The sequence below is a fragment of the Oryzias latipes genome, chromosome 11 (assembly GCF_002234675.1).
Source record: "Oryzias latipes chromosome 11, ASM223467v1".
In the NCBI taxonomy this organism is placed as follows: Eukaryota; Metazoa; Chordata; class Actinopteri; order Beloniformes; family Adrianichthyidae; genus Oryzias; species Oryzias latipes.
In genome coordinates, this window is record NC_019869.2 from 25297011 (window position 1) to 25309634 (window position 12624).

Below are 12624 nucleotides of genomic sequence, written 5' to 3' on the forward strand. Positions count from 1 at the left end.
TAGGAAAGAACAAGGGTTAAGAGGTAATTTTTTAAGTCATTCATGGTAAAAAAACAAAGAGCAGCCAGAAAGCGGGTTGGGTTTTATTCGTCTGCACTTAGGGTTTCCCAGGTGACCTTGACAAGTTTATGCCTTTTGGACATCTGGTAACCGTTCATCTAAGGTTTAGAGGCCACAGGCAGGGCTATTTCATGTTAATCAATTCTGCTTGTTTTTACTTTGTTGCGATGAAAGTTGTTTCCAACATTTTCCATGCAGTTTTGCTCTTGCATAGGCCTGATCATGTTTATGTGGAAAAGTTACCTGTTTTTCCTGGCTTAAATAACAATACGAAATGCTGGTTTTGTGATACACTATAGGACTTTCACTTTGTCTGACACGGTTTCCTCAAAGAAAAGCAAATCTGAACTCTGGTGTGGAGCGAGCAAGGCAACTCTGGTCCGACTGAAGACAATGATTTTAGTGTACCTACACTTCCTGCAGGTGACTCCTGAATGCAGACTATGTGTCCTCCTGCCTCTCCTGGACTTTTCCATCTTTTTGATTACTTTAAAAGCCCTGTGGCTATGGGTATGATTCATAATGAGCAGTAGTGGTCACTACTGAAAGTTGCATTGTTAAACATGCAGGTAGGTAGTCTGTGGATAGTGTTGGTTTCATCTGTGCAGAACTATTTCTCACTCTGATAAGGAAGTGGATCAAACAGATGTTCTGAACATTGTCTGTCTCACTGCAACTGGAAAGGTCGTGTGGCTGCCCATTTAACCCAATTTTGCTGTTAAAACCAGAAGTACAATTAAAAGATAAAACTACTTATCTCAGGAACGTGGAACTCATACAATTATGGAGTCCATGTCCTGACATGGAAAAAATAAAAAATATCTCGTTCCCACAAATAAATATCTTGTTCCCACAAAATAATTAAGTTGTGCGAACGAAATATTATCTTGTTCCCACAAAATAATATTCAGTTCCCACGAATTAATTAATTCGTGCAAACGAAATAATTATTTGCGTCATAATTCCTTCATAAAGACGCATTGCTGCTTTGCCTACTGTACTTACTTAGCTCCTAGCTTCATAAACACAGATGTTAGCGATACTTGGATTTACAGCAGATACCTTCACATTTCTGTCTGTGTGTGTCTTATTATTTTGCATTGAAGATGCGGAGGATGTTTAGAGATCAGACTTATTTATTCTTAAAAGCTCTACAAAAGCATCATACTTGTTAGCAGTCACTTTACATCCGAAGGCTAGAAGGCTACATGCTACATATCCCACCATGCATCACACAGACCTCATAATGCATCTCGACATCTAACTGTAGTGTAACAACAGGGCAAACGATTGGCTACGTGGCTAGCTGGATGCTTTCACTTCCTGAGATTAGCAAAAACGAATTAAGACACATTTTCTGCTTATTAGGATTGAAAATGCATCTCTGGGTATTTTTTTTTTCATTCATTCATCTTCTTCCGTTTGTTCCCTTTTGGGGTCACAGGGCTGCTGGAGCCTATCCCAGCCACTTATAGGCGAAGGCAGGGGACACCCTAAACAGGTCGCCAGTCTGTCACAGGGTCACAATCACTCACACCTAGGGACAATTTAGAGTTGCCAATCAACCTATGAAGCATGTTTTTGGACAGTGGGAGGAAGCTGGAGACCCCGGAGAAAAGCCACGCATGAACAGGGAGAACATGCAAACTCCACACAGAAAGGTCCCCCATCGATGTTCTGGTTCAGGTCCCCCAGCCGGGACTTGAATCGGGGGCCTTCTTGCTATGAGGCAAGAAGCTCAACCACTGCGCCACCATGCAGTGGTTAGCACTGGTTATTTCATTATTCAAATTGTAGTGAATCAAGAGGAGATGGGGGGGGGGGGGGGGGTTAATTGTTATGTACATACTACAATCACCACAGTCTCCCTGCTCCGCTCCATTCTGATCATCCACCTGCAGACAAATAGATCCATGAACGTCTTTGTTTTCCTGGTCTGAGCTGGAATCTGGATCAGAACTGGACGGCGGGATAGATCTGATATTGCCCACCATATTTGTAGCAACGGGAATGTTAGGTTTGGGGTGTGAGGAGCGGTAAACTATAGTGGGAGAGTCTATAAACAAAGATATGATGGAAAATGAGGGCAGGCTGAATCTGTGCCAACAGTCCCACCCACAATTAACAGGTGAATTTCTAGAGAAACTATGTCCTAGAAATGACACAGGTTTTTTGGATTTTGACTAAAAACAGACCAAAGGTACGCTTTGAAAATAGATGAAAAGAGGATCGAAGCACTTACCCAAAAGTGAAAAAGTATGCAAACATCCATGTTTTTATTTCCATTGTTCAATTCATCATCATTATTTGAACACATTTCTTCATCTTTTTTTTTTTTTAATCTATCCCGGCCACTTGGGCGTAGGCAAGGGATGCCCTGGACTGGTCACCAGCGTGTCACAGGGTAGAATATCCTCAATCACACATCCATTCACTCTCACACTCACACCTATGGACAATTTAGAGTTGCCAATCAACCTATGAAGCATGTTTTTGGACAGTGGGAGGAAGCTGGAGATCCTGGAGAAAACCCACGCATGGACAGGGAGAACATGCAAACTCCACACAGAAGGCCCCCCATTGATGTAGTTTTTCACGTCCCCCAGCTGGGACTTGAACCGGGGGCCTTCTTGCTGTGAGGCAAGAGCGCTAACCACTGCGCCACCGTGCAGCCCTATTTTATTAAATGTAATAAATGTACTAATTTTATTTTTTGATAGCTGGAAATAAATTCAGGTATCGAGGGTTTTTTTCTGGTATGGTAAAATTGCAGAAAGGAATTTAGGATTTAATACATTTACTGTTGCAGGATTTCATTGTGTTCAGGGCCAAATCAATGAACACACATCTTTACCCTTCCTGATCTTTTCTAAACAACCTCTTCTTCTCTGTGCTCTCTGACATGTTCCTCATTCATCAGTTCGTCAACATTCTCTTCCATCTTTCCATCATGCTTGTAGAATCTGTCACCACAGATTTCCATTTCCGTCAATTATCACCTTGACCTGCTGCACATCCTTCCTTCTCTTATTTTCCATTCAAATCAAATCAAATCAAACTTTATTTATAAAATAGCGCTTATCATGCATTTCATGCAGCTCGAAGCGCTTTAACATTAAAAACAAAAAACACACAACATTACAGTAAAAACCCAACCCACCCTACACCCTTCCCACTCCCCTCCATTAAAACACATGACCCACGACAATGAATGTTGACTACCAATGCAAGTTAAAATAAATAAATAAATAAATAAATGAATAAATCAATAAAAAAGCAAGCAAGCAAGCAAGCAAGCAAACAAACAAACAAACAAGCAAACAAACAAGGCTTGGCTCTGCTGCGAGGAAACGGCATTTGGGAATCTCTTCATACCAGGGGCCAGCCCGGCCACGGGAGCATCGCCACAGTGCCAACCCAGACCGGGACAACACCAGGGTCCACTTTACAGCCGTGAGGCTGCAAAATTAAACCCCAGCCGCCCCAGCAAGGGCAAGAACTGCAACAACAGCCACCGGGCAAGCCGGCAACCCTGGCAGAAAAGACTCCCACAAGAAACACTGGGGCTAAAATCACAATAAGATACTAAAATTATAAGATTTATAAAAAAAAAATAATAATAAATAAATAAAATAAAAAAAATTTAAAAAAAAAAAACTGAGAATAAGATGCATAAAATGAAATGAAATATAGTATAGAATATAGCCTATAATAAAACTAATAGAATAAATTAGCAGTTAAAATCAACTAAAAGCTAAATTAAAAAGGTGGGTCTTGAGCCCCTTCTTAAAAACCTCTACAGTCTCTGCGCCATTGACAGGTTGGGTTTTTGATGATGGGTATGATTTTTTTATTATGTCCGGAGTTAAGTGATAAATTTGGACTTGACTTTTTCAGAGTTGATGGAAGCAGAATCCATGCAACCCCACTGCAATAAAACCAACACTCATAATACATACAAATGAAAAAACAGAACAAGCTTAACTAACATTTGTATGAAGGTATTTCTGTGTTAAACAAACCGGTACAATGTATCTTTAGCATGAAAAATACTGTCTGCAACTGAAAAGAATAGAGATGTGAGAGAATATGTAGGAGGCTGTCACCACTTAAGGGATGACAAAAAATGAGGCAGAATGGTGCAAAAGAATTTTAAAATGCTTAAAAGAGTGAAAATAAAAGAACATTTAACATGAACAGGCTGCAGAGCTCCATTTTAAATACTTTAACTGTTGGTTTAAACAACGAGGGACTCAAAAATATAAACAGGAACAAATTATTTCAATAGTAAATAAACCCCAAGGAAGACATGAAATTATAGGGGGCAGAGGAAACCACAAACCAGAAAATACACATGAATAAAGATATCTATTATTATTCATTTTACAAACCTTTTCTTTATTTAGATAAAAAAAATAGCAAATTCATAGACTTTAAAACGTTTGTTCTGTCCTTAAATCACTTGTTGCTGTGTTTAAATAGAACCTAAAGATCAAAACCTAAATTTTCCCCCAAAAAACAAGATAAATAGTAATTTTTTGCATAAAACACGACCAATATGCATTTCAAAATTGCTGCTTTTAACTGTAGAATGATGCTGCCATCTGTTATTTGCTCCTAGTTTTCCATTTTGGCCTCCAACTCTCTCTCTAAACCAACAGTCCAACTTTTTCCTGAAAATTCTGGGAAAAAATGTGATATTTGGATTCTTCAAAATATCTAACCGAGTCAACAAGTCAGAGGGGGGTGTGCTTCACAAAAACACTTACAGGAAGGTTGGTCTCTTTTTTTATGACCTGATTATCAAACAAGTGGTGTCTTTCCATCCCATCTCACCAACTCAAACATCTCTTGAAACTCCAGAATAAATATTCAGTCATTCAGGTCCCTATTGGCTGTGAGAGCAGGAACATCCTGAGAGTCTGGCGGCTAAACTGCAGTGTCAACATGGGGACAGTGGAGGCGTGGCCTTTCTGAATAAGGAAGCAGACCCGTGATTGGTCAGCAGGAGGGGAATGAATTAAAGCAGGGAGCTTTGCAAGTGATTGAATGGGACAGAGAGTTTTGAGGGAGGGGGGGCCGGCGTGGTGGCAGCAGATGGGCCGCCTGCAACACACTTGCAGGACATGGGTGCATGCTGCTGCAGCACAGGAGGAGTCGTGTGTGGCGCAGAGAGTGGCGTTCGTGCCCTCTGGATGGGATGCTGAAAGAAATAATCCTGATTCAGGAAGAGTCGCAGGAGAAGGTGTGAGGAACCTGAGGAAGAGGAGGGAACTCTGTAGCTCTTCTGACTTTGGCCGGCGAGGGCTCGTGCATGCAGGTCCTGATCCAGCCTGTGACACACATCACTGCTCCGTCTTCATAGATGCTGCAGACGGCAGCAGCTCTGTCTGTTTATTTGGTTGGAGGGTTTTTTTTTGTCTTAGGGGAACACAGTGTTCCCATCCATCTGAGTGGTCTGAGTGCACAACCAGAGGGACTCTCTATGGTGAAGATGAGTCTGGACCCTGTGCAGGTGATGAGCGGACAGGTCCAAGATATTAAAGTTTCCCCTTCATCCAATGGGGAGAGCAGAGGATCATGGGAGGAAAAAGAGTTTGACCAGAAGCAGCTGGACCAAACCACCAAGCCGAAGCCGGTGAGTATCAATCAGCCTGTCATGGAGGTAGATCCCCTCTGGTTTAGACTGAAAGATGGCAGAGGAAACTTCCCTCCTTTTGTCCCTCTTCTTCTCTCCTGTCATTTCTCCTGCTTTGATGCTTCTCCTTAAAGATTTTTCACACTTCCAGGTTTGAGCGACTTTCTAAATTTCAGAAAACATGGATGATTTTCATGTGTCTTTGAAAAACCAAAGAAAATACGACACTATGCTTGCAAAAAATAAAAAATAAATAAAACTTTGGCAACCAGGTTTAAAGCTTTCTTTAATCAGTTGGCCCAAAGTCTCAGAAGATCCAGATAAATAAACCGCAGCTGACAGGCTTCCACTGAACTCATCCATCTCCCTGATGCACTGGAAGAAACTGACAAAACCTCACTCAGACCACAAGCCTTTGCATCAAAGTCTAAATGTAGCGACGTGGTTTGCTAGATTCAAAAGCTGTGAACAGACAAGAGGGTCTCTGTGAGGTTCACTAACCGCAGGAAAAGTACTCGAGCTAAAAGTAACTTGAAGATGAGTAATCTCTGCCGCCTGAGGATTAGTGCGTTTGCTGCAGTATATTTTCAGAATGAAAACGTGTGGCAGTGAAGGAGCTTAAATATCAGCCTAAATGTTACATCATGACATCACCACGTCTCTGGACTCAGGAGCATGTGATCATACGGCTACATAAGCAAGTTGGTAACTATTTTTTAATCTGCCACATCTGTTAAAGTGGACCAAATTTTAAAATGTCTCTGTGGGAAAAGGGAAGGTAATAAATATTCAATGATGAAAACGTATTGCTTTACATTTTGAGGTGATAAAATAAACAAATGAGTAAATATTTATCAAAGTTTTGTGTAACAGTTGTGTCTCGTTTCCTGTTGGCACTGAGAAATACTTTGCAACTACTTCTGGATATCTTTCTTTTTTTATTTCAAAACCATCAGAAAAGGAAATAATTCTGTCATTTTTGTCTTTGTTGGACCCTGAAGGGCTGAGGAGTTAATCTGGAGTCTTTTTAAAGACCGTGACATTGGATTAGAAGCTGACTCCAGCAACAGATAACCTTCATGTCTAAAATTAGGATTACTTCTTACTTTCGCATTCAATTTAAAATTCTGTAATTTTGTCCCCCATCATCTTAAAATCAGGCTTTAGAAATGATGTTTCTATGATTTCAAACCAAGATAAAGGAGTTTTGAACCTCCTGAATGTAAAATATCAGCCAGATCTGCTCCAGCAGTGAACTTTCTAAAGTGACGCTCCAGTTCTGTTGTTGTTTATCTGGTTCTGCTTTGAAAGATCGACTCGGACCCAACGTGCTAAATATAACTTCACAGCAAAGCTTTTACCAGCTGCTTTAAAACCTTTGCAGCCTGAAATGGAGCAGCAACATCCCTTCATGCAGTAGAGTGAATGAATTCACACATTTATGTTAGCTTAGCATGTTTTAGAACACATTTCAGACCTAACCAGGATTGAAAGAATGAGTAAAATGACGAAGACACAAGCAATAAGGACTTACCGTTAAATAGGCAGCAGTAAAACTAAAGACAATAGCTGATCATGTGTTGTTGAATCTTCATTTATCTACTGATCTTGTTGACGTTTGGATACTGAAACCACGCTGTGATTCTGTTCAGCAAACCATGATTAGGCAGGTGTTGGTTCATATTCAAGCTAATGCAGAGCTTCTGCAGACGAGGCCTCCACCTGTTTTGATGTGTTATTTTGCATTACTATGTCAAACCCTAGATGGCAGTAGAGAGTCCCTTGTTTTTGCTGGAGCTGACCAAATGACAGCTCTTTCACTTTAGACTGGTTGAAACAAATGGAATTGAAGCCAGTGCACCTTCACAACTTAAATAAACATACTTATACATACCTGAAGCTTTTCTACTGAAGGCATTTCCTTCTGATTAATATTTTAAGCAAAATTGTGCTAAAGGGTGTCATTTATTGATTGATTGACAGGTGATGGATAAATCCTCGGCTCTGGAAAGATAGCCGTGTTTGGCGTGTCTTTTTTTTTGTTTTTGGAAAGGCCCAGGATTAATGCTGAAGAAGGGGATGCAGCTGAAACTTTAGCTTCAAATCAGCATAGGACAAACCAACAGGTCGCATGACCGCATCCTCACTTTTACTTACACATTTGTCCTTAAATATCTCAATTGTTGAAGCCAAATAACTTTAGTGTCAGGTGCGCTAATGCTCAGGTGGACTGCTGCTGCGCTCTGCGATTGAGATGCATCAGTCGAGATAAGATGAACTCATGACTAGAAGTTAGTAGTCATGAGTCACGTTTAGTTGGTAATAATTGCTCTTTACTACAGGAAACTCTTTGACTCTACTTTGGTTTTGTTTGCAACTTTTTTTAACAATTTAGTGAAAGCTTAATTGTTGCTAAATATGCCAATAATAACAGCATGTTCATTTTCACACACCTATGATGTGAATCTGTTCCATCCTGAGCTGGGTCTCTGCAGCCTCTCCCAGAAAATAAGGATTTGGTCAATAATTGAAGTGCAGCTCACTACTTTGTAATGTAACCCCGGTTTCAATGACAGAGGTCAAAGGTTTCCCGAAGCTGTAGGTCTTCAGCCTGTTTGCCGTGTAGTTGCTGTTTAGGTCCATTCTTCAAAGCACATCTTCTCCACAGCTGGGATGTTTTATAGTGGAGCCGGTTAATAAAGTAATTGTACATTTTGTGGTGCAAGAGGCACATTTGGCATGGATATACCTTAGGATCCCCTCTTTCAGAAGAGCACGTTAGACACAAGTACATTTTAAAATACATACTGTATAATACTTATATATAGTACACATACTCCTCAAGTTTAACACTTTCTAAGGCATTGCATGTCAGTGCAGGTATAAAAAGCTGCTTTTCTCTCTGCGGTAGAACCAGCTGATTGACTGTGATTACATAAGCATTTCACTGCTGTGCAGTGCTGAATATCAGCATGAGGCAAATTTTCTCCACTTCAGAATCTGCTGCAATTACGGAAATTGTATCATCTGTTGAAGAGGTACCATAATCAAAAAAATGTCAAATCTAGAACTAAAGCTGCGGTGTGAGGGTCAAAGCAATTTTTTTCAGAACTTATCAATAAATGCAACTTCAGTCTCGTTTTTTAACTACAAAAAGACACTTGATTGTTATACTTTGAAAATTGGAAGGAAGCTTTACTTACACTTTATTTTCAAGGCTTGTTTACTTCTGGTGACTGTAGTGCTTCGCATTCGGCTTTTTTTGTTTGTTTGTTTATACTTTAGATTTAAGGCATAATTCTGAATTTTAGAGCAAAAAACATTGAGCCTGAACTGTATGTTAACTATGCTCTACTTAATTTATATAGATCGTGAATTAGCGATCTTGGACGTCTTAAATATTCATACTCAATTTTTAATGAGCACATTATGAATATCTGAATAACTGGATACTCGTTCCAGCCCTGCTGATTTAGCCACATCATATAGTTTTCAATGACTTGAATGAAGGAGAAGGTATCTAGCTGCTGCATCCCACATGCAGGCTGTGAACAGGAAGTTGAAACATAAATGGCTGACAGGATGTTTTGTTCCCCTCGCTGGTTGATCTGGAAGTTCACAGAGGAACAGGGGCCTGGGTTAGGGTTACCCTGTGTGGCAAGCTTCAAACATCGTCATTGGCCTTTACCTTATCTATAAATATCCACTGGCCCTCCCTTCACTTTCTGCTCACTCTCTCCTCTTTATCTGTCCCACCTCTTCTTCCTCCTTTTTCCTTCGCCCCTGCAGACAGAAGGTAAGTTTCAAAAGTGGATTTCTGTGCTCCAGCCCTGTCTTAAAGCAGTTTTTCTTACCATAATTATTTGACCCCCTATAATCACAGTGACAGTGAGCTAGAAGGTCCTGTGTGCAGTTGAGCAGAGGAGTCTCATGGTGGGAGCCAACCCACCGGGTAGGACAGGCCGTTAACACGTACAGTATCATATCTCAGATTCTGGGCCGGCGTCCAGACTGTGTGACATGTTATTCATAGAGTAAACTGACTCGAACGCACAAGCTTCACCAAAGGTCTGGTACAAATGTCGGTAATTATCGGAGAGCACTGTGTTCTTCACTGTGAACAGAATTTCACACTTTAGACCCTCGTCAGGAAAATATCCCTCATCCAATAACGTCCATGGCTTCACAACAGTCTTCCCTTTGTCTCAGAGGCATAGGAATGTCTTACCTGGGCAGATCCAGGCTTTGAACAGATGTTTGTGCAAAACTGTCAACTGTGAATGAAACCAAACTGTCATTGTGCTAAGGTGACAGGCAGACGAGCCCGGAAGGTGGAGGGAGCCGTGTTCTTTGTAAGTATGTCCTGAAAAGTGTTGAGCAACCATCAGTGCTGTCCTCCCTGCATGATCACAAACCCTGTCACTAACCACCGGCCTGACCTGAAGCCTCGCCACACGTGTTCTGCTGACTTATGCCGCTCTGGCTGCAACAGGCTGGATGGAGATGAAGACGCAACAGCTGTGGCTCTTTATCTCTGTGTTTTTAATATGGGTCAATAGATATGCAGTCCTAAATGTTGCATTAAAACTGCAGTTTTTTAAGAGAAGAGGGGCTTGCTGGGTAATTTTGAACTGCTATCAGCTTTGCTTTTAAAATTAGGTGCAGACCTTAGCAGCTTTGGACCAGAACCTTTCTGAACACCACTATGAGGCTCACTGGCTGTTCCATGAGGGGACTGTTTGTTTTCAAAGTAGCAATTCAATATTACAGCTTTTTTCTGACACTTAGGCTCTTTTTATGATGGCTAATATCCACACGCTACTTAAAGAGCGATGTGGCTGCTGCATGAGAAGGGATTTACTTCTTCTGATGTTGGAAAATGAGCCGTTACATCTTGTTTCCAACATCTCCCAATGCAAAGCTACCTAAACCAAAACTTTCTAAAGGAATCTTTTGTTCACTTTGTACATTTAAAGCACTTTAAGCTTTCAAAGCACCCAAGGACTATGTGTTTGTAAGAAGTTAGCACAATGATAAAAAATCAACAAAAAAAGCCCAAAAATAGATAACATGGAGGTTTGAACAGATGTATTTTAAGTTTTGATTTGAAAATGCATAGACTGTTCCTCTAAGAACACAGACAAAAGAATTATTGTTGGCTTCATAATGTTTGCTTCCCTCTAGGCGTGGAACCATCTGCTAGATTTCTCAATCATGGCTATTTCAGTGTTTATTTATAATCAACAATATACATCTGATAGACATTGATGCATAGAGATCTATTGCACCTCGCTGTTTAGACCTCTACCAAATGACAAAATGAAGTCCAGTCACATCGCAGTCCAATCATGTTTTGTAGGGCTGGGTACCAGCAATAATATCCAGAATTCAATGCACCAGAGTCTGGATCAAGTTGATTTTTGGATCCACTCGATTCGATTCGACTTAGAATTTATACGGTTTACACATTTAGACATATTTGTATAGAAATACATTCAAAATCTATATATGTTATACACATTAATCTGATACAGTTCACATACTGTAAAATGTATTAATGAAATAATAAACCAGTGAGATTGTGAACACCATACAGTGTTACATGATTCCTCAGACAGTGGAGCTTCAACAAAATGTGTAGATCTTTAACATTGTAAAGCCTCTAAACTGATTCACATTAGAAAAGTAAATGTTCTGCCTCTCCTAGAGGGTGTTTCGGTTTGACCACTCGGTGAAGCTCGCGTTATAGCCTTGCACTTTATTCTAGTACAGGGGTCGGCAACGGCTCTTTCCTCCCTGTGCTGCGGCTCTCTGTGGTTTTGTAAAATTACCATCATGTTCTCAGATAGTCGCGGTGCCTTTAACACCGTCTGGTAGCACGAGGGGACAGGAGGAAGAAAGCAGCATGAACGCGTGTCTGCAGGTGTGAACACCGACCAGTCTGTTATGGGATGGAATGTCCTTCTAAAAAGACAGTCAGTGGTAATCTCATAGTGACACATGAAACCTTTTCCCCCCCTAGACTAAAACCACCCATTGCCACGTAAAATTATTTAAATTTGCATCAGGAAGCCCCTACTATCTTGTCACCTTGCTGCTACGATGACTGAATGTTGCGCTGTCTGTGTAGAACACGCTGGAGGGGGGGGGGGGTTGCATGCGGGGGAAAACAATGAACAGGTAGAGAGGCGGGGGCGGGGCTTAGACTCACTACTTATGATTCCAGACAAACTAACAGCTGCTTCCTAATAAAAAATAGTTGTCATCCATAAAATTAACATTACTCATTGGGTTTACTGGATTTAAAGAAAAAAAAAATAGAAACGAGTCTGTCTCAACGTGATTTGTTAATTCCAAATTTTGTGAACATTCTGATGTTCACAAATGTTTGCAAGTTTAATTTAGTTTAATTTTTCATTGATTTGCACATTTACATCTTAGGCAGGGTGTTTACTTTTTTCAGTAGCCCCTCTTGAATTTAACACACCTAGTGTTGCGGCTCCCTGTGCTTTCATCTCAGTGGGAAACTGATCCAAATGGCTCTTTGAGTGGTACAGGTTGCTGACCCCTGCTCTAACAAGTGTTAGCATTAGCCTTATAGGAATTCCATTGTTAGCATCAAGCTAGCAGGCTTTGGCTCTAGCGTTGTTATGCGTTAAGGTTACCGGAAAAGGCATAAAAGATCAATCTCTACTTTTATGGATTGATTATTGATCTATTTAGCTTAGATCGATTCAGATTGATTGTTTGATTTTATCAACCCAACACTAATGTTTTGCACAATGTAAATAGGCCATTTTTCAGGCCTAGGCCACTTAGCACATGTCTTTTAGATAACTAATAAAAATCTATTGCAGATGCCTACTGGATATCTAAGACAACTCTATTGTGTTACTCTATTAGAGGTCTACCAATAGTGTTGTGCA

The 12624-nt window shown here is 40.6% G+C and overlaps 1 protein-coding gene and 1 long non-coding RNA gene across 3 annotated transcripts in view; one reads left to right on the forward strand and one right to left on the reverse strand.

The window, feature by feature from the left end:
• Positions 1-4787: 4787 nt before the first annotated feature.
• LOC101170199 (cytosolic 5'-nucleotidase 1A) overlaps positions 4788-12624 on the forward strand; it is a 37134-nt gene continuing 29297 nt past the window's right edge. Inside the window, exons 1-2 of one of the 2 annotated variants that reach the window (XM_020707370.2) lie at positions 4789-5698; positions 10006-10050. In XM_020707370.2, coding sequence (XP_020563029.1) covers positions 5426-5698; positions 10006-10050 — 318 coding nt within the window. In that variant the 5' untranslated portion in view covers positions 4789-5425. Of the gene's footprint in view, positions 5699-10005; positions 10051-12624 lie in introns of both variants that reach the window. The other variant, XM_004074406.4, reaches the window with a different exon arrangement.
• On the reverse strand, positions 7741-9998 carry LOC105355152. Its single transcript, XR_002291250.1, has 3 exons — positions 9553-9998; positions 9387-9481; positions 7741-9306 (listed from the first exon to the last, which is right to left on the reverse strand). It is a non-coding gene; the product is annotated as an uncharacterized LOC105355152 (long non-coding RNA).